Source organism: Oncorhynchus mykiss, chromosome 27, assembly GCF_057628025.1.
Source record: "Oncorhynchus mykiss isolate SJ-2025 chromosome 27, ASM5762802v1, whole genome shotgun sequence".
Lineage (NCBI taxonomy): Eukaryota > Metazoa > Chordata > Actinopteri > Salmoniformes > Salmonidae > Oncorhynchus > Oncorhynchus mykiss.
In genome coordinates, this window is record NC_143048.1 from 15,514,130 (window position 1) to 15,536,705 (window position 22,576).

The 22,576-nt window shown below is 42.1% G+C and overlaps 1 protein-coding gene across 6 annotated transcripts in view; it reads left to right on the top strand.

Moving 5' to 3' along the window:
- Window positions 1-22,576, top strand: part of LOC110507158 (uncharacterized) — an 85,283-nt gene that overhangs the window by 59,790 nt on the left and 2,917 nt on the right. For 2 of the 6 annotated variants that reach the window (XM_090224552.1, XM_090224551.1), the window contains exons 20-33: window positions 1,047-1,178; window positions 1,314-1,442; window positions 1,617-1,748; window positions 2,232-2,360; window positions 12,084-12,212; window positions 13,296-13,424; window positions 13,799-13,927; window positions 14,169-14,297; window positions 14,693-14,821; window positions 15,139-15,267; window positions 20,026-20,154; window positions 20,450-20,578; window positions 21,385-21,513; window positions 22,165-22,293. In XM_090224552.1, the coding sequence (XP_090080678.1) occupies window positions 1,047-1,178; window positions 1,314-1,442; window positions 1,617-1,748; window positions 2,232-2,360; window positions 12,084-12,212; window positions 13,296-13,424; window positions 13,799-13,927; window positions 14,169-14,297; window positions 14,693-14,821; window positions 15,139-15,267; window positions 20,026-20,154; window positions 20,450-20,578; window positions 21,385-21,513; window positions 22,165-22,293 (1,812 nt within the window). The remainder of the gene's footprint in view (window positions 1-1,046; window positions 1,179-1,313; window positions 1,443-1,616; window positions 1,749-2,231; window positions 2,361-12,083; window positions 12,213-13,295; window positions 13,425-13,798; window positions 13,928-14,168; window positions 14,298-14,692; window positions 14,822-15,138; window positions 15,268-20,025; window positions 20,155-20,449; window positions 20,579-21,384; window positions 21,514-22,164; window positions 22,294-22,576) is intronic. The other 4 variants (XM_036965134.2, XM_036965133.2, XM_090224553.1 and 1 more) reach the window with 3 other exon arrangements.

The window sequence follows — 22,576 nt, forward strand, 5'->3', positions numbered from 1 at the left end:
GCCTAATGGCAAAAGTGCTGGAAAAGGCATTGTTCGTCACCAAACTGTTCCTGGATGGTTGGGAGAAGTTGCTCTCGGAGGATGTGTTGGTACCATTCTTTATTCATGGCTGTGTTCTTAGGCAAAATTGTGAGTGAGCCCACTCCCTTGGCTGAGAAGCAACCCCACACATGAATGGTCTCAGGATGCTTTACTGTTGGCATGCGTGCAGATGCACTCACACCTGTCTTCTGCCATTCCTGAGCAAGCTCTGTAGCGGTGGTGCCCCGATCCCGCAGCTGAATCAACTTTAAGAGATGGTCCTGGCACTTGCTGGACTTTCTTGGGCGCCCTGAAGCCTTCTTCACAACATCTGAACCGCTCTCCTTGAAGTTCTTAATGATCTGATAAATGATTGATTTAGGTGCAATCTTACTGGCAGCAATATCCTTGCCTGTGAAGCCCTGTGCAAAGCAATGATGTCGGCACGTGTTTCCTTGCAGGTAACCATGGTTGACAGAGGACGAACAATGATTCCAAGCACCACCCTCTTTTTGAAGCTTCCAGTCTGTTATTCAAACTCAATCAGCATGACAAAGTGATCTCCAGCCTTGTCCTCATCAACACTCACACCTGTGTTAACGAGAGAATCACTGACATAATGTCAGCTGGTCCTTTTGTGGCAGGGCTGAAATGCAGTGGAAATGTTTTTTGGGGATTCAGTTCATTTGCATGGCAAAGAGGGACTCTGCAATTAATTGCAATTCATCTGATCACTCTTCATTCTGGAGTATATGCAAATTGCCATCATACAAACTGAGGCAGCAGACTTTGCGGAAATTAATATTTGTGTCATTCTCAAAACTTTTGGCCACGACTATAGTATTGGAAGACATCGGTCCACCAATCAGACCTGCTCTTCATCTATTTCAAACCTTTGACCTGAAGTCAGTTAAACTATGTGGTCTTGATGGTCATACAACTCAATTAGGGCTTATCCTGACCAAATGGCCTGACCACCAAAACTGGTCAATAGCTATAGCCCTAAGTTTTCCCTCCCCCCGTAGACTGCCCAGAGGGATTATGGGGGTTGAAGTGCCAGTTCCTATGTAGAGCATGTGATAACGGAGCTTCCTGCAACAAGCAGACAGGAGTCTGTAACTGCAACCCTGGGTACACAGGACAACTCTGCCAGACTGGTGAGGGAAACAAATAAATGGAAATAGCCTTCAGTCTTGCTAAAGTGAGGATTGAAAGGAAAGAGACTGCGAGGGAGAAAGACCTTAGGATAATACTGTGTTATATTTCACCCGGACTATTCCTCTGCTCAACAGTGTGTCCAACAGGGTCCTATGGGCCAGGCTGTGTGAGCACCTGTGTTTGTCACCCTGATGCCAGCTGTGACCATGTCACCGGACACTGCATCTGTCCCCCGGGCCGAACAGGACACGTCTGCACTAAGCGTAAGCACCACCATCACACATACAGCGTGAGTGATCAGACTTCACCACACCCTGACTCTCACCGATACGTCAGTCACACACACACACACACACACACACACACACACACACACACACACACACACACACACACACAGTAGTTTTCTTTACCAACCTGTGTGTGTGTGTCCACAGCCTGTGAGGAGGGGTCCTGGGGCTCTGGGTGCTCCAACAGGTGCCAGTGTGCAGACCGAGCCCTGAGTTGTGATGCTGTGACTGGACGCTGTGTGTGTGAGGCTGGCTTCACTGGAGACCACTGTGAACAGAGTAAGACATTTCTTTGGAAATACTGCCATCTTTAGGTAATACACTGTAACACATCTTTGGACCAGATCAAATCAAATGTTATTGGTCACATACACACATTTAGCAGATGTTATTGCAGGTGTAGCGAAATGCTTGTGTTTCAAGCAAGTGTTCTACAGATGTAGGATCTTCATTTTATCACTCTTTAGTTGCTGAGAATTTTCCGGTACCACAGGAAATGCAGATGAGCTTTGTGATTTACATAAATTCACTGAAAACCCACACTAACACACGGTTATATTAATAATATTGCACTTTTCATGTAGCTTACTTTTGGCCAGCTAATAGTCTTACCATCAATAAAGCAAAATTTGGGACTAAACGTTAATATCCCGTTATTTGCCGTGACAAAACACATGTCCTCACAGCAGCAAATGTGTATATATTCTGGCTAGTGATATCTCTGTCTGATGTTGTCCATGTGTCTCTACCATGTTCCCCCAGAGTGTGTGGAGGGCAGCTATGGTTTGGGCTGTGCCCTTGACTGTCAATGTCAGCACGGGGCTCTGTGTGACCATGTGAGTGGAGCCTGCACCTGCTCCTCTGGATGGACCGGAAGTTTCTGTGAGAAAAGTAAGACTTGTGAAAAAAATGGCATATTCATTACTTTTCAGTTTCTTTGAGATTCATTGAGACAAGCGTAGTTTTGTACACCTGAATTATGTGAGCTAAGTACCAGAAACAATCCATTGTCACTAAATAGTTAGGTAGCCTAGCGTGTTGGGCCAGTAACCAAAACGTCGGTCACTAACTACATTTTATCTCTCTAAAATAAAATAAAATGACCTTACAATATATTTAAAACAAAATCATGCCTGTCTTTTCACCAGCCCATGTCATGGTAAAATAATAAAAAATAATAGCTCTCTCTTTCACGATGCGTTTTTAATTAAAAAGTTGCTTATTTGTTATTTACGGATAGCCAGGGGCACACTCCAACATGCAGACATAATTTACAAACAAAGCATTTATGTTTGTGTGTCTGCCAGATCAAAGGCAGTAGGGATGACCAAGGATGTTCTCTTTATAAGCGCGTGAATTGGACCATTTTCCTGTCCTGCTAAGCATTCACAATGTAGCGAGTACTTTTGGGTGTCAGGGAAAATGTATGGCGTAAAAAGTACATTATTTTCATTAGGAATGTTTATTTTTTTATTACACCTTTATTTAACCAGGTAGGCTAGTTGAGAACAAGATCTTATTTACAACTGCGACCGGGCCAAGATAAAGCAAAGCAGTTCGACACATACAACAACACAGAGTTACACATGAAATAAACAAACATACAGTCAATAATACAGTAGAAAAAGTCTATATAGAGTGTGTGCAAATGAGGTAAGGCAATAAATAGGCCAAGGTGGCGAAGTAATTACAATATACCAATTAAACACTGGAGTGATTGATGTGCAGAAGATGAATGTGCAAGTAGAGATACTGGGGTGCAAAGGAGCAAGATAAATAAATACAGTATGGGGATGAGGTAGTTGGATGGGCTATTTACAGATGGGCTATGTAAAGGTGCAGTGATCTGTGAGCTGCTCTGACAGCTGGTGCTTACAGCTAGTGAGGGAAATATGAGTCGCCAGCTTCAGTGATTTTTGCAGTTCGTTCCAGTCATTGGCAGCAGAGAACTGGAAGGAAAGGCGGCCAAAGGAGGAATTGTCTTTGGGGGTGACTAGTGAGATATACAGTTGGTCGGCAGTTTACATACACTTAGGTTGGAGTCATTAAAACTTGTTTTTCAACCACTCCACAAATTTCTTGTTAACAAACTATAGTTTTGGCAAGTCGGTTAGGTCATCTACTTTGTGCATGACAAGTAATTTTTCCAACAATTGTTTACAGACAGATTATTTAACTTATAATTCACTATATCACAATTCCAGTGGGTCATAACTTTACATACACTTAGTTGACTGTGCCTTTACACATCTTGGAAATTCCAGAAAATGATGTCATGGCTTTAGAAGCTTCTGATAGGCTAACTGACATAATTTGAGTCAATTGGAGGTGTACCTGTGGATGTATTTCAAGGCCTACCTTCAAACTCAGTGCCTCTTTGCTTGACATCATGGGAAAATCAAATGAAATCAGCCAATCACCTCAGAAATAAAATTGTAGACCTCCACAAGTCTGGTTCATCCATGAGAGCAATTTCCGAAATGACTGAAGGTACCACTTTCATCTGTACAAACAATAGTACGCATGTATAAACACCATGGGACCACGCAGCCGTCATACCGCTCAGGAAAGAGAAGCATTCTGTCTCCTAGAGATTAACGTACTTTGGTGCGAAAAGTGCAAATCAATCCCAGAACAACAGCAAAGAACCTTGTGAAGAAACAGGTACAAAAGTATCTATATCCAAAGTAAAACAAGTCCTATATCGACATAACCTGAAAGGCTGTTCATCATGGAAGCCACTGCTCCAAAACCACCATAAAAAAGCCAGACTACGGTTTGCAACTGCACATGGGGACAAAGATCGTACTTTTTGGAGAAATGTCCTTTGGTCTGATGAAACAAAAATAGAACTGTTTGGCCATAATGTCCATTGTTATGTTTGGAGGAAAAAGGGGGAGGCTTGCAAGCTGAAGAACACCATCCCAACCGTGAAGCACGGGGTTTGCAGCATCATGTTGTGGGGGTGCTTTGCTGCAAGAGGAACTGGTGCACTTCACAAAATAGATGGCATCATGAGGTAGGAAAATTATGTGTATATATTGAAGCAACATCTCAAGACATCAGTCAGGAAGTTAAAGCTTGGTCGCAAATGGGTCTTCCAAATGGGCAATGACCCCAAGCATACTTCCAAAGTTGTGGCAACATGGTTTAAGGACAACAAAGTAAAGGTATTGGAGTGGCCATCACAAAGCCCTGACCTTAATCCTATAGAAAATCTGTGGGCAGAACCGAAAAAGCATGTGCGAGTAAGGAGGCCTATAAACCTGACTCAGTTACACCAGCTCTGTCAGGAGGAATGGGCCAAAATTCACCCAACTTATTGTGGGAAGCTTGTGGAAGGCTACCCAAAACATTTGACACAAGTTAAACAATTTAAAGGCAATGCTACCAAATACTAATTGAGTGTATGTAAACTTCTGACCCACTGGGAATGTGAATAAATAAATAAAAGCTGAAATAAATAATTCTCTACTATTCTTCTGACATTTCACATTCTTAAAATAAAGTGGTGATCCTAACTGACCTAAGACAGGGAATTTTTACTAGGATTAAATGTCAGGAATTGTGAAAAACTGAGTTTAAATGTATTTGGCTAAGGTGTATGTAAACTTCCAACAAACTGTACCTGCTGGAGCACGTGCTACAGGTGGATGCTGCTATGTTGGAAACTGTAGTGAAGTAGTGAAGTAAAAGTAAAAGTAGTCAAAAATATAAATAGTAAAGTACAGATACCCCCAAAAAAACGACTTATGTAGTACTTTAAAGTATTTCTACTTAAAGTACTTTCCACCACTGACTATTGTATTGGTTCCTCCTAGATCGGTCTAATTCTTTGTTAATCTAGCTGTTATAACTACTTTAATGATTAAGGTTTGACAGTTAGTATGATGATCTAAAAACAATCTTGTGCAACTGAGTAGGTATCCCCTTTCCCTTTCTCTAGAATCTGTTTAGCCACTGACCGTGGTTTAGTTTTAAACTACCAAGGTAACTTTTCCAGCGAAAAGTCCTGTGTTAGACTCTGGAGGGCGCTGGTGGATGTCTGATGGTCCCTGTGCAGATTCTCACACACATAGTCCAATTACAGTAAAACAAGACCAACTATATGTGCATATTCCAGAGTAGCTGGTCTCAAGCATGACTAACTCATTGATTTGATTTTGATTAGGCTATGGCTGAAACGGTCTAATGTAAATGTGTGGTGTAAGATTTAAGTTACCGGTGGTGTTAAATATAGCCTGCTTCATGCGTGAATCACAGTCATGTCACATTATATCATAAGATACATTAACACACACCATTCTGACCTGTAGGATTTAACATTTCTAGCCATTACAAGCCAATGGTTTCCAACATCATAGACATCAGCCTTAATTGAAATTACCATGGAAACTAAAATATATATATTCTCACTCACTCACTCACTCACTCACTCACTCACTCACTCACTCACTCACTCACTCACTGTTCTGTTTCTAAAGTCTTCCCCCGCCCTTAAATAAGGTGTCCAGTTTCCCCATATTGTACAGGGGCCTCTTCCTTTAGGAGCAGTCAAGAAGTGATTTCTACAAGGCAGCGAGGGCCAGAGTCTCCCCTTCCATGTCTCTATGTCTGTCTGGCTGTGTGGTCTCCTGCCTTGGTTTATAGGCTGACAGGACACAGCGCTTTAACACACAGGCAGGGATCTGGAAATGATCCTCATTACTTCCTTAAAGGGGCAATCAGGGATTGGTATAGGTACATCTTTTTTCTTTTTTTTTTAAACTTTTGAATGAATGACATATAGCCCTTAATTCTTGAAGAATATAACTTTTAAATGCATCATGAGCTTAGTTCAACTGTCAATATAAGATTGTTTTACTCCATTGTTTGTAATACCACATATCAAAGCATGGTTAAAACTATAATTTTGATCTATGGATGGCCATTCCTGACATCCATGAATTTGCGAGTGGTTACATTTTTCCAGCCCCATTGGTCAGTTGTTTACCAAAATAAGTGGTGGGGCCAGTTTGTTGTTTTTCAAATCCCAGATTTCCCCTTTAAAGAGCTGATTTAATCAGCGATGTAGCTAGCAGCACACTAGCTGGTAGAGTGTGAGGACTCCCAGTACTGACAATAAACAGAGGCACAATAGGCACAGCACACAACTTAAACCTTGCATCCACAGTGGAAATAGCAGCACAGACCAGGCTAATATCAGATGACACTTCACTCTGGGATTTAGTGGAAACCAAGTGCCCTCTTCTGGTGGAAAGAAGGATTGGCATTGGCATTTGGCAACCTCAAACCAGGATCCCAATATCTATCTACATATTTGAAATGTGTATGTAAAGGAGAATTCAGATTTTTTTTTAAATCCCCCTTCAAATTGCACACAGTTAATTAACCCATTAAGATCATTTGATGATTTGGTTGGTCTCCAATGTAAACTAAGTGCATTTTGTAAATTGATAAAGATGATTTAAGCAATAAGTCACGGGGTGGTGTGGTATATGGCCAATATACCACGGCTATGCGTTTTGCCCAGATACAGCCCATAGCCGTGGTATATTGGCCATATACCACAAACCCCCAAGGTGCCATATTGCTATTATAAACTGCTTACCAACCTAATTAGAGCCGTAAAAATACATGTTTTGGCATACCTGTGATATACCTGATATACAACAGCTGTTAGCCAATCAGCATTCAGGGCTCGAACCACCCAGTTTATAAAACCCTATAACCCTGTAGCTGTGTTGCCTGAAGATTACAAAGGTTACCAAATTACTAGAGGTCTGCTGGCCAGACAAAATGGGCTGTGGTGGATGTCATGGTGAAATGTACCTCCACATCAACTCACACCCTGGCATCAAACATGACATCAGTCTGGCATCTCTGCCAGCAGCTCAAGGTATAGAGCCATCTGACGAGATGTTGACCAAATACAACCAGTACTGTACCACCATCACAGAATGAAACAGTACACTGAAAATGTACTTCCTTCCTGAGTCTTTTGCGCTGCTGGGATGGTGTAAATAAAACTAGGCTGCATTACACACGGCAATGGATATTCTAGCCTTGAGCCCTTGTCTGCTCTGCTCTTGCTGATCCAAACTTTTTGTTGTGCTGCCTGACCAATGGTGTGCTGTGTGGGCCTACAGTGGCAGTTCAGGAGGAGAGTCAAAGAATTCATCCGAAATGTTTTTTTTTATTATTCCAGAAAATACTAATTGAAAATTGACAGTTTATGGTGTTGAAAGTAGGCAAATTTGAGAAGGCATAATTAATTTCAACCGTCATTTTAATTAGACTTTACTAACAACAAGAGGGCTTTGTGTTGGAGCCTATTTATTCATATTTAAGAAATAAGATGTATGCCTACCTGTTTGACAGAGGAAATTAGGCTTTAGGCTGCTATATCCATAGATTTCACTGCCAATTCCTCCACCCACCATGCACTCTTTAAATAGCCTACCTCTGTGTCAGTGAAGGGCTGTTAAATTAAAGCCGAGACTCGAATTGAGGGGGTATGAGAGGGTATGTTATAGGCCTTCCTTATATTCTAGAAAATGGCAAAAAGCACAGGCCTACCCCTTGTTATCTTACGATTTTGAAGAAAATTAAATAGATCTGATTATATAAAGTGATCTATAACAGGGCTTTGGTCCGGAATGCTTTATGCTAGAAACAAGCTGTAAAATACTAGTAAAAGACATGAATCTGTTGCATATGGGAATATTATTATTGCGTTTCTTTGAGATTCTGAGGCTGAGCTATAACCTTCTGTAGCCAAGAAGACAACGAATGGACTTTGCTTGGGAAGTAATCTAATTCTGTCATTATCAATTGATTAAGCTATTGACTTTCTGTGTAATAGAAGCTGTTTAAACCCAGACAGATTTTAGGGAAACACTTGTGACCTTCTCTCGTTGGGTTAAGCCACGAAAGAAGAGTAGACAGTAGTTAAAGCTTACAGTTTTCTGCGTTGGTAGGCCTACTCTGTCTGGGGTTGGAAGGTAGCTTTAACTTTTGAAAGTACCATGCTCAGATTCCTAATGACGTCTCAGATTTAATTATTTGCAAACAGGGACAGTTTCATTGCAAACAAAACACACTGATTTGGCATGGGAGAAATATGATAAGATGAACACATAGGCCTCTCTCACTGTCCATTCTTAGCCTGTCATTTGTGTGGTATTAAAAAAATTATATACACATTTCTGCCAATATGTCAAATTATGTCAAATTGCATATAATATTAATAAAAAGGCTGTTTTTCACAGGACTGAAAATACAATGACAAAATCACACAATGTTTTTACTATAAAGATCTTTCCACTCCTATTCTTGTCCACAGTGGTCTGTGAACCCACAACCTCCTGGCCCTCTGCGCTATAAACATTCCTGTGTTGCCATGTAATGCTTACAGGATGAAGAACAGTTTCTAAAACTGCATATCTAAGGCTCTGGTCTGTCCAAGAAGTGAGGGTAAATGGTAGGCATGTTCTCTGCTATCCACTTTGTTTTAATTATTATTTGGGGTTTAGGGGAGGGTCACTTGTTTTTTTTTCTTCAAGTGTTCAGGGAGGGTTTAGGTCAAATATATTTAGCTTAAGGGAGGTCCATCCATTTTCATTTCAGAGAGGTCCCATTTTATCCATGTAACCCTCATTATACATCAAGTTCACTCCCTAACAAGAACAGCCAAAGACAGAAAACTATGAGGTGTTTTGCTAAAACGGCTGTTCTCAAAGCAGTTCGCTATACTCATTGTATCCGAATAGTCTCAGTTTTTGTTCCAGTGCAGCCAAAAGTCAACAGCGCGCAACACTAGGTAGGATATGCTTTGATTGAAACAAAATACAAGAAAGGCTAATAGTTTGTAACACCATCGGCTCTAATTCACTTAGAAACAGTCATTCAAGAAGATCTAAATGCATATTCCCACGAAACTGATTGAGGTCAAATGATTGGCAACGAGCTGCAAAAAATAACACTCAAACTGAAACTGGACAGTTTTATCTCCACATTCAAAGACTCAATCATAGACACTTTTACGGACACTTGTGGCTGCTTCGCGTGATGTATTGTTGTCTCTACCTTTTTACCCTTTGTGCTGTGCCTAACAATGTTTGTACCACGTTGTGCTGCTGGCATGTTGTGTTGTTTTCTTAGGACTCTCTTTATGCAATGTTGTGGTGTTTGCCTAGTTAAATAAAGGTTAAATTAAAAAAAGGTTGGACATTTCACGGATAAAACGTGAATAATTATAATTCACGATTGACAGTGATGGCCTATTTTGAAAATAGGTAAGATAAGACCATTTTTTAATATCATGTACACCAGATAGGTGCAGTGAAATGTGTTCTTTTTACAAATATAATGCATCTGTCCGTACAAACTTTGATTGAGAAATTAAGACATCATTGGAAAAAAAGTTTGCGCTCCTGCAAGTAAAAAAAATAGCACTGTACCACAGACACACAGCACCACAGACACACAGCACCACAGACACACCGCATCACAGACACACCGCACCACAGACACACCGCACCACAGACACACGGCACCACAGACACACAGCACCACAGACACACAGCACCACAGACACACAGCACCACAGACACACAGATGGATCCATGGCAGTATCTTCCCTGCTCAGGCTGTAATCAGACAGTATAACTTTATAGTAGAACCACCACAAAGGCAGATTACTGTGGCAGCATGGGAAAATGTAGCATGATCCCCAGATCCATTTGTACGGTCTTGACTACTCCTATGCTTTGGTCATGTTTAGCATGGCAATGGCCATAGGTGTCAGCAAGACAGCACAAACAGTTCTGGGACCAGGCTAAGAAAAAATGCACGGCGAGGCCAAAAGTCAGACTCTGTCTTCGTGTATTTCCCAATAGAAGGCTAGGTACAATAGTACTACTCTATGTAAATGAGAGGGGTTATTTGGCATAGGGTCAATTGGAACAAGGGATATATTCAGACTGGGAAGCAGCCAGTGCCAGGCTTCCCCACACACCACCAGGGCTGAAAGGAGGTGTGTCCTACTGCATCTGTTAATCAATCAGAAACGCAGTCAAGCGAGTGCAGCTTTTATCTAAACAAAGACATAAATGATGCTGTGCCTGTGTTGTAGTAACTGCTCTTAACATACAAACTGATAGTAAGTGTTGTCATTAGAGCTGTTGCTCTGTGATCTTGTACTTTTCAGTGACAAATTGAGCAATCAACGAGAATCGCAAAGTAAACACGGACATTCCTGTCTGTTTCACGGTTTAGTTGAGCTTATAGGCAATGTTTACAGCACATTGGAAAAGCCCCCTCTACATCCCCCCACACAGGGTTTTTCCATAACAGCCATGGTGGACCTGTTCTGGGCCATAGACAATGTGTTTACTAAACTCCATGGTTGTCCATTGACTCCACAGACATTTTCAACTATCAGCCCCCCCTCCCCCCCCCCCCGCTCTCTCTCTCAATGAATGGAAAACAGACCCGGGACACTGGCATTGCTGAACACCAGCAGTGGGAACTGGTGGTGTGTGTGTGTGTGTGTGTATGTGTGTGTGTGTGTGTGTGTGTGTAGTGGTGGAAAAAGTACCCATTTGTCATACTTGAGTAAAAGTAAAGATATTTTAAAGGAAACGACTCAAGTAAAAGTGAAAGTCACTCAGTAAAATACTACTTGAGTAAAAGTCTAAAAGTATCTGGTTTTAAATATACTTAAGTATCAAAAGTAAAAGTATTCATCATTTCAAATTCCTTACATTATGCAAACCAGACGGCACAATTTGTTTATTTACGGATAGCCAAGGGCACACTACAACACTAAGACATTAATTTACAAACAAAGCATGTGTTTATTGAGTCTGCAAGATCAGAGGCAGTAGGGATGACCAGGGATGTTCTCTTGATAAGTGTGTGAATTGGACCATTTTCTTGTCAACAAGTAACTAGTACTTATGAGTGTCAGGGAAAATGTATGTAGTAAATAGTACATTATTTTCTTTAGGAATGTGAAGTAAAAGTAATAGTTGGCAAAAACAGAAATAGTAAACAAAAGTACAGAATCCCCCAAAAAACGTGAAAGTATTTTTACTTAAGTACTTTACACCACTGTGTATGTCTATGCACTGTCTATGCACTATCTACTGTGTGTGCGTGCGCAGTAACCTGGCTTTGTTTTGGGGCTGGGTTCCTAGGCCTTGACGACAGGCCTGTGGACTCAGCAGGTGTTCTAATTACCAGTCCTTGGTGTGTGTGTGTGCCCCTCTCTCCCACCCCCTCTGAGGGGCGGCCCGGCCCCCGTGTCTCCGCAGGCTTTGATGTGGCACGGACACTCCTCACATGTGGGACATGAGCTCACTTAACGAATGCAGACGCTCCACAAATGAACAGCTAGACCAGGGTACTGCAATTTGATATGGTATTTTTGGTAGGTGGTAAGACAGAGATGAGAGAGGTCAGACAGAGAGAGAAAGAGAGAGGGAAAGAGACAGAGAAAGACACAGAAAGAGAGAGAGGGAGAGTTGGCATCCTAACCCTTTTCCTTCCCTCTGTATGTGTGTAAAGCTGGAAGGCCCTTACCAGAGGGTGTTTTATCTTGGCTTGCAGTGTGCCCGGACGGGTTTTACGGTCTTGACTGTGGCCAGATGTGCGAGTGCAGGAACGGTGCCCACTGCCACCACATCACAGGAGCCTGCCTCTGCACCCCTGGCTGGTCGGGACCACACTGCATTCTGGGTATGGAAGCCACATCATTAAAACGGGGTGTGAGGGAGTCTCTACCAGTCCATCACAGCCTCCTCTCACCCTAAATACCATCTCCCATGTGTTCGAGAACAATTATCTGTTTAATGATACCCTGCCAATTCCTTTTTTAGGGATGCGTAAGGAGTGGGAGGGATGTAGGGGGGCTGATAGGATACCCCTCCAGCGTACACCGTTAATTGGGTCAGATTCTGGATAAATGCATCCACGTGTTTATAGCGATGCATTTAAAGGAGTTACTTGGCAAAGCTCTTTTAGGAGCATCAGTTTTACCCTCGGTACTCTCATGCAAAGTCTCTATCCACTGCTCCACAAAGTCTTCATGCCGTTTTAATGGATCTAGTGAAATACCCTCTTAAAGATCAGACTATGTCATTCTCAAGTCTTATTCGAGAGGGCCTGGTCTCCCCAAAGCATGTTTTGTGGTCCTGGTGACCCAAAGCCAAGAGTCAGCCCAAACCCACTTGCATGACTTAATGTAATTTAATTTCAGACATCGATCATTAGTGACTAGTTTAGATAGGTAAAGTAAATGTGATCTATGCAAACGCAAAAATATATATTGGCCATATCTCAAGCAAGAAATACAAGGCAAGTACATTCAAGCCATATCTCTCCATAGAGCAGGCATGTTCGTGCTTTAGTCAACCGCTCCATCGTGTCCCTTTTCATTCTTATGTATATGTTAGACAATGAATGACAAAAGGAATTGGTTAAACCAAAAAGGATTAAAGGATTACATTCCTGCAATGCAGTATATTTAAACTTGTAGTGTGTTTGAGGTTTTAAAAGGCTTCTGAAGTTTGTAATTTCAGACTTGACATTCCCTTATGAAGAATGTGTCATCCCCTACAAAAATGTCCATTAATTATAATCCACATAATAATTCACATTTCCTGTTGCTGAAAGATTATTTTCTTCCTGTAGCAATCTTGCTCAAATTAAGATCCTACATTTATATATCTGTGTCGGGCAGACCACTTCATGTTGAGTGCTATAAAATGCTGACTTGTATTTAACTATATGACTGTGTATCCTGTCCTGTGTGGGAGGCAGCCTGCCCTGAGGGTGGTTTTGGGAAGAACTGCAGCCGGAGCTGTGAGTGTCAGAACGGGGCCACCTGTGACCACGTCAGCGGCCGCTGCAGCTGTGGAGCCGGATGGACCGGAGCCAGCTGCCAAGAGGGTGAGTGGCTCATCGGTCAACCCAGTATAGGGCCCAGTCTGACCTTAAACTAACCTTAACCTAACCCAGGACATAAGGAACTCTGCATGGAACTGAAATCTATCTTCTACCAGAATATCTTTACGTAAAACATTCCCGAAAACAGTGATGGGTGATTATTATCAATTTTATTCCAATTACGATGAAATATCACAACAGTTGGTGAGTGTATGAATACACTGTTTATTTTATGTGTGTTTGGTCGGTGTAAGTTGTTTTAGAACAAACTCAGTGCAGCCTAACTGAATCCGAATCATAATTTCTATATGTCTGAATCGTATTGAACAATGACATCCACTTATTAAACTTCTGTCTGTGTGTGTTACTGTGTTCAGCCTGTTCTGCTGGGAGGTATGGAGAGGACTGTTCCCAGCTGTGTATGTGCCAGCATGGAGGCTTCTGTGACAGCGTGACTGGCCAGTGTTCCTGCCCCAGAGGGTGGTCCGGAGCAGCCTGCGAGCTGGGTGAGTCCCCCCCTCTGTCCCTGGAGGTCAGATCAACCAGAGGAGTGAGGGCATTCATAGCTGTACTCACTTTGGTCCAAATCTAACCTGGGATCGAATTACTGTGCAAAACTCCCATTGACATCATTGCATGATTTACTAGAAAGCCAGAGTCAGGAACATGGTTTCCTGGTTAGGATTCCGCTCATTGTGTGGTGGATATATTGTGTGATCTGAGGCCTCTGTTCTCTGCCTCTCCTAGACTGTGGGGAGGGGCACTATGGAGAGGGGTGCACACAAACCTGCAGCTGTCAGAACGGAGGGACATGTGACAGAGTGACTGGGGGGTGTAGCTGTCCCCCTGGCTGGACTGGAGAGCACTGTCAGACAGGTGACCTGTGACATCACTACTTCCAAATGCAAGGGATGCATCCCAATAGTTTAGACTGGGTCCCTACCTCATCTCTTTGGATCGGTGAAAGCAATCTGTCAGAAGCCAATGTAGAGATATGTTTTTTGCTACCCTGTTCTTGCAGATCAGTGTTGATGAAGGAAAGGAGTTGAGGAAAGAAAGCCTCTAATGACTATTGAGATATACTCAAATGCCTCTTTCCTCCTCCAATTGGGTCATGTTCTGAAGGGAGAAAACGTTTTGAAACACAATAAAATGGGAAAGTCCTACCTGTACTTGTCCAATAAGAACGCAGATTTTCGTTTTCAGACCGTTTCTAAAACATATTGCTACGTTGTTCCCTACTGAACACCACCAATGTGTCTGTGCTGCAGCGTGCCCAGGCGGTCTCCATGGAAAAGGGTGTGAGCAGAGGTGTCAGTGCGACCACGGGACAAGCTGCCACCATGTGACAGGCAGGTGTGAATGTCACCCAGGATGGAGAGAGGCCCGGTGCGACAAACGTGAGTGTGACTTGGACAGGGGCCAGAAAGGGCCACTTTGGAAACAACACATCATGTCATGCATTCTTTTGTTTTACTATGAGAGGTCAATTACCGTAGAAAAATGTTTTGCGTTACTTTTTAAAATCCATCCGTTTTATTTGAATAAATACCTGGGACTGAGATAGATACATTTAGTTTGTGGTTAAATCACGAATTGTCATTATAAGGAGGGTTCATCTTTATTTAAACAAGACAGTTGTACACATAACAAACTATTCACTGTTTAAAGTGAATATACCTTAGTTAGTGATGAATGTGTGTCTGATGTGCCCCAGCCTGCCTGCCTGGGGTCTACGGTGCTTCCTGTGCCCAGCGGTGTCAGTGTCAGTCTGGGGTGTCCTGCCACCACGTTACTGGGACATGTGGCTGCCCTGCTGGTCTCACTGGGAACGGCTGTGAGGAGAGTAAGAGCACATCACTATCACGTACCACCCTTTCTTTAAAACACACACACCCCACACCATCCCACCTCTCCTCTCCCCCCTCTCCCTCACACACTCAGCAGACATCTGATAAACGTTACACTCGGGTTGCCAAGTAAAACAAGAGACATTGTTTTTGTCTCCTGGGTGGATAAGGGCATTTGGAAGGCAGACATGCATAATGACAGCGCTGTAATTGCCTCTTTAGTCTGGAGTGGTTTCTTATCTGTCCTACACGCTGCCTCAGTAAGTGCTGTGGTTTCAGCAGAGAGAGAGGGAGAGAAAAAACATGTTTGTTTCATAGATTTATCTTCCCTTGTGTGAGTATCTGAGTCTGTGAACTACTGCATTGTCTGAGTGTGAATGGGGATTTGAATGTGAGTGAGTGCTTACATTATATTATGTCTGCAACAGAGATTGGGTTTGGAAATCCATGTACAAGCATACATACACCATGTTGAGTGTTGTAGTGCATGCGTGTGCAGGAGTTTGAATAAGTGTACTGTCTGTCTTTGTCTGTCTGCCCCTGTCTCACTTTCTCTGTCTCGCTCTCTCTTTTGTCTCTCTCGCTCGTTGTTTCTTCGTGCAGGACAAACTAAATATAGCTCCGGGTTCATTTATGGTTGTGGTAACTGTAAACTCTGATTGGTGATTCATTTGTATTTTGGTCCATTAACATTAGTATTTTCAAAAAGTACAAATTAAAATGTCAAAAAGGTGTTTGTTAGTGTATCATACCCACTCTATTGAAATACACCATTTAAAAGCCAAATTCATAAAGAATAATACGCAGCAACAATATGCAGTAACCTACTTTGAAGAGATGGTGATTGGGTCTAAATCGGTATTTAAAAGTCAGTGCCCTTGTCTTTAACTGCCATTTCCCTGAAAGTCAGACTCTTCCCACTAGCAAACACATTTTTCTAAGCTTCAGAAGCATCTTTATTCACCACATTTTGTGTGGTTATCCTTAGACATAATCTCCAGACTCATACAGTGCCTTCAGAAAGTATTCACACCCCTCAACTTTTTCCACATTTTGTTGTGCTAGGTGGGATGAAAGCTAACAAGACTACCTAGCCAACTAGCTAGCTAGCTCACTGACAAGACTAGCCAAGTTAGCTGCGTTGTTGCTTGCATGCAATTGGTTGCGATTGGCTATCAGGCATTGTTCAAGGTTTAGATGCCCCTCGAGCTCTTAGCGAAAGGTAATGCACATTTAGCTGGCTAACATTATAACTGATAATGAGCTCCAAACACAAATGTAAGCATGATGTTAGCATGAAATGTAGCATGTAACAAATTGACAGTTTAGTCACGGAAATTAGGCTTCTCCAGGCTCTGATGCTGCTGATGATCATTAGCAGCCTACCAAACTTGCTAACTGCCTGGTACTCAGCACTCCATTGTCCCTCTAATCACTCTGACATCACCTCATGTAGCCTAGCCCATAGGCCTATATGTTTTGATAAGGTTTGTATCACAACTAAAGTGGACAAATAACTTCTTAAAATTAAGCACATTAATCTGCTTTACAAGGGGTGTAGGCATACATGAGCAGCAAGTGAGTTTCAAGTTTGGGGAAGATCATTTTCAGCATCATTTTTACCTTTATAATAAAAGCATTACATGCATAATCACATTTGTGGTCCGTTTTGATAGTGGTGTTTTCACGCTAATGGACCATTCACGCTTATAACCTACGCATCGCTGCGCTTATAATGGGAAGAAATAGACTAATAGTTTGTCAACATTTTAAGCTAAACGTTCTGATCTGTTGCGTAAGCCTCAGATAAAAACATTTTGTTGATGCTAGTGGTTGTATTAATTTGGGATCTAATCGCATCCCACAGCTGTCCCAGACTGTTTGGAATATTTATTTCTCGCACAGAATATAATAGGACAACTTTTGTACTATGGGGATAGTAGCTTGACATATGCTAGTGCTTTTGCTGTTCGTTAAGCGTACTCATCTTGTTGGCTGACAAAAAGTAAACGTGGACAGTTCTTCCAATATCTTCAATATGCACCTCGGAATTGGATAAGGAAGCTCACAGTTGCGTCCGGATATGTCTGTCTTCACTTGTAGCCTGTGAGAAAGACCAGATCGGGTGATGGAGAGAGGTGTGAGTGAGAAGTGCCTCTGAGCAGGCAGCACTCAGGGAGAAGGGCTGCAAAAGGCATGGGTTTTTTAGGGTGCATTATGGCCACACAAAGGGGATGCCGCCGGGAAATCTGAGGCATTATCAAGTGCTTCTCAAATTGTGAATGAGAGACTGACAAAGTGTATTAACTTAATCAGAGCAACTTTTTTCAAATCATCATTAGAGTTGCATCATGCAGCCTTACAATGTATTAACAATTAAAACATATAGCCCAACGTTTGTAAAACAACTAAAGTTACATTAGTAATGCTAAATTAAGCACATAGGAGTACTTATTTCTTTGTTAACCGATCAACACAGAATAGCCGCATGTGCGCACTCCCTCAAATCGTTTGGAGAAAATATCCTTTCTATTTTATTCAGCTTTTTTCAATTGTATTCTTCATACTATAAAATAATATAAAATAATGCCATGGAATTCTAAGCAAATCTTGTCTGCTAAATGAACTAGTGGAGTCCAGAGTGGCGCAGCGGTCTAAGGCACTGTATCTCAGTGCTTGAGGTGTCACTACAGACACCCCGGTTCAAATCCAGGCTGTATCACAACTGGCCGTTATTGGGAGTCCCATAGTGCGGCGCACAATTGGCCCAGGGTAGGCCATCATTGTAAATAAGAATTTGTTCTTAACTGACTTGCCTAGTTTTAAAAAATTAAAGCTGACATCCATATGGCATAGCCAGATCAGGACAACTCAGAGTATGGAATTCTGTTATTCTGAAAGAGTACATTTTCTTCACATCATGTTTCTTTAGACCTGTCTAAAATAAATAATGGATTTATTGTGATGGTGTAGGCTATATTACATGGATTTATTAGACTATTAGATATCAGTGGCTTGTAGGCTATGTTTGGAAGCCAGGAGATGCTAAATGTGTTTATGTTACTTAATGGTCAATTACAGTGAGACCTACAGTTATTTGCTTGACAATCATCGGCTGACGACATTTTGTGACCGCCAAAGCCCTAGTAGCAATCAATAAAAACGTGCAGGGCCTTCAGAAAGTATTCAACCTCTTGACCTTTTCCACATCTTGTTGTGTTACAAACTGGCATTACAATGGATTTAATTGTCATTTTGGTCAACGATCTACACAATATACCCTAAGGTCAAAGTGGAAGAAAATTGAGAAAATGTAAAAAGATTATGAAAATAAAACAATAATACATCTAATTTACATAAGTATTCAACCCCCTGAGTCAATACATGTTAGAATCACCTTTGGCAGTGATTACAGCTGTGAGTCTTTCTGGGTAAGTCTCTAAACGCTTTGCACAGCTGAATTGTACAATATTTTCATATTATTATTTTTTTTAATTCTTCAAGCTCTGTCAATTTGGTTGTTGATCATTGATAGCCAGCCATTTTCAGCCAAGTCTTGCCATAGATTTTTAAGCTGATTTAAGTCAAACTGTAACTAGGCCACTCAGGAACATTCAATGGCATCTTGGTAAGCAACTCCAGTGTATATTTGGCCTTGTGTTTTATGAACTAGTGGACTAGGTTATTGTCCTGCTGAAAGGTGAATTTGTCTCCCAGTGTCTGGTGGAAAGCAGGCTGAACCAGGTTTTCCTCTAGGATTTTGCCTGTGCTCTATTCTGTTTGATTCTCGCTAATGTGTTGGATTTGCCCCAAACATAACACTTTGTGTGTTGGGTATTGACATTATGGGGTAGTGTGTGTTGGGTATTGACTTTATGGGGTATTGTGTGTTGGGTATTGACTTTATGGGGTATTGTGTGTTGGGTATTGACTTTATGGGGTATTGTGTGTTGGGTATTGACATTATGGGGTATTGTGTGTTGGGTATTGACTTTATGGGGTATTGTGTGTTGGGTATTGACTTTATGGGGTATTGTGTGTTGGGTATTGACATTATGGGGTATTGTGTGTTGGGTATTGACTTTATGGGGTATTGTGTGTTGGGTATTGACTTTATGGGGTATTGTGTGTTGGGTATTGACATTATGGGGTATTGTGTGTTGGGTATTGACTTTATGGGGTATTGTGTGTTGGGTATTGACATTATGGGGTATTGTGCGTTGGTCAGTGACATTTTTTTTGTTCTCAACTTAATCCATTTTAAATTCAGGCTGTCACACAACAAAATGAGGAACAAGTCAAGGGGTGTGAATATTTTCCGAAGCCCCATAGGGAATTGTTAATATGTTGTCAAATGTTTATTCTAGATGACACATAATAAAAAATGGTGGGGGGAATGGGTTTCCATGGTTTTACGTGGCTCAGTGCAGCTGACAGGTGGCAACTACTGCGACAATTTCAGAAAGTAACAGGCTGTTAGTTGCAAAACTAAATAAAAACACATTTTAAATATATAAAAATGTCTATACATTTCAGCTGTTTCAAAAACGTTGTATTTGCTATTACCATTTATACTGTAGTATGTTGTGTTGTGGTCAACGAGAAGATTCTGTTTACAGTGCTGTCGGGCGAGCACTCAAGACGTCATCATTTCGCAAGTTTACCCAACAGTATTGACTCTCGAGATTCAATAGCTCTTGAGAACCTCTTGAAAATGTTAAAACAGCCTCTTTCTCTCTCTCTCCCTACCCCAGTGTGTCGAGAGGGATCATATGGGCCAAACTGCAAGGCCAGATGTAAGTGCAACAATGGCGGTCGCTGTGACACTAAAACAGGGACCTGTGAGTGCCCACCTGGCTTCCTAGGAGCTGACTGCAGCATTGGTAAGTCTGCTGCACACCTGTCATGGGTGAAAAGGAACAGTCTTTGACTAGTCATCTTCTGACTATGAATCAGTCTTCTATAAAGAATAAAGATATACAGAGTGTTATGCTAGGAATCAGTCCGAAGACAGTTGGGACTAGACATGATTAGACAGATGTGACGGAGCCCTCGCGTTCGCCTCTTCCACTTGTTGAGTCTTTCCTAATCTGATTACTTTAAGGAAGGGAGGAAGAAAAGAAGCTGCACTTTTAGATCAATGGAATGGTGCCTTCATGTATTTCTTCGTACTGACAGGTTGTCCGGCTGGGCGCTATGGGAAGGACTGTGCCCGTCTGTGTTCCTGTGGGGAGAGAGGGCAGTGCCACCCTGTGACTGGGAGGTGTATCTGCGCCCCAGGCAAAATCGGGCAGTCCTGCCATCAAGGTAATAATTACTTTTACCTCATAACTAACCTTATGTCTATGGGCCATTGAGGATGTAAAGACCAGCTTTTGGTCCCAGTCCTTCACTGTTTGTCATGCACCAGTAAATGTTTGTAGCAGGCTATGATCTCATCAAGAACACAGAGTCTGATAGGCAACTGGGAATCCACCAACTCAACCAACCAAATTAGCTTTCAATATGTATTTAGTTAACGAATTCTCAATTTCCTCAGTAAAAAAGTATCAATAATCAGAGGCTCTTATTTTCCTAGAGAACAGAGGTAGGGTTCTTGAGTTTCCCTAATCTCGCCGTTTATCAGCAGTTCCTCTGGACTGCAAACGGGAGTTTCCATCCATTCTAGACGATGGTGTTCGTAAGCACTCTGCTCTCCTAGTGCGCACCATACGTCTGTGGACGTGCCACTGCTTATGTTCCTGTGTTGAATGTTTACAGAGACCTATAAGTAGCTCGTTTTCCATGTTCCGTGTCGATGGCGTTGGCGAGGAAACAAATAAATAAACAGGGGAATCAAAGTGATTCGCTTATTGTTTTCCCAATCTAAATTACCCAGAGAAACATGATTATTCTTTTATATCGCTGCCAAGGGAGACCACTTTGCCATCTCGCTAATTAACTGTTTCTTAAATAAACGTGTGCTTGTATGTTGCTGTTTGTGTGTGTATGTTTAACTGTGTGGTAGGCTCACTGCTGGCTGGGTAGCTAAAGAACAGAACTACATGTCATACTGGCCTTGGTAGTGCTGTGATGATGATTACTACTATCTAAAGCCTTTGCTGTTCCTCCAGCCTGCCCTAGGGGGCGCTATGGCCTGCAGTGCAGGAACACATGTGTGTGTCAGAACGGCGCGCTGTGTGAGCCCAGGGACGGGAGCTGCAGGTGTGGGCTGGGCTGGATGGGACCACGCTGTGAGACAGGTAACCTCAGGATAACATCAACACAACATCAGGATAACGCCAGTATAACGTTAGGTTAAAAGTAGCCTGGCAGGGCAAAGGGTCAGCGGAGTTTAATTGTGGTTCAGTACTCCATTAGTTTATCCTGTAGGAGTATTGTCAACAAATCTGCCTGTTCTTGAAGTTGCTTAGTTGAAGTTAAAGTTTTGTTACTCTCTTTGTTACAACATGGAAACAATGTTTGATGACCCAACAGCCTTGACAAAACAATGAAGACTTGTGTTATTATGAATAGTAGAAACTATTGTAGCTACTACTGTGAGCACAGTAACTTCCCATATCCCTGGTTTACAGTGTGTCTCTATGTTGATATTAGGTAATTCCACTGTTAATGTGTGCAGTATCAGTTACAAGTCACAGGAGGCTGCTGAGGGGAGGACGGCTCATAATAATGTCTGGAATGGAGTGGATAGAATGGTATCAAACACATGCAAACCACGTTATGTGTTTGATACCTTTGCATTTATTCCATTACAGCCATTACTATGAGCCCGTCCTCCACAATGAATGTGCCACCAGCCACCTGTGGTACACATACAGACAGAAGGTATGTTGGTTGTGAGTGTTGTGTTGTTGTTACTGTATGTCTCTACCATATGTCTGTTTGTCCAGCGTGTGTCCAGGGGAAATATGGACCGGACTGTGCTCTGGACTGTCCCTGCCAGAACAACGGGACATGTGACCGCTTCACTGGCTGTTGCAGCTGCACGGCCGGACACTACGGACACTCTTGTGAACACTGTACGTTGGATTTTTGTAATTATAGTTAGGGCAGGGAGTTTTTCCTCACCATGTGACCTGTCCAGGATAAACTCCTGACCCTGTATTTCTAATGAAAGAGCTGGGTTGTGTTCATGTGGGCACCCAATGTTTAAAAAAATTAATTGTACAAAAAAATGAGTGTTTCTTACTGGTAGTCCCTCCTTGTTTCAATCTGTTTTCTAACATTTGATGCCAATTGAACATGCCCCTGATTGTGATGATGGGTTGTGCTCTTGTATGAGACACTAACAAAAAAGCCTTT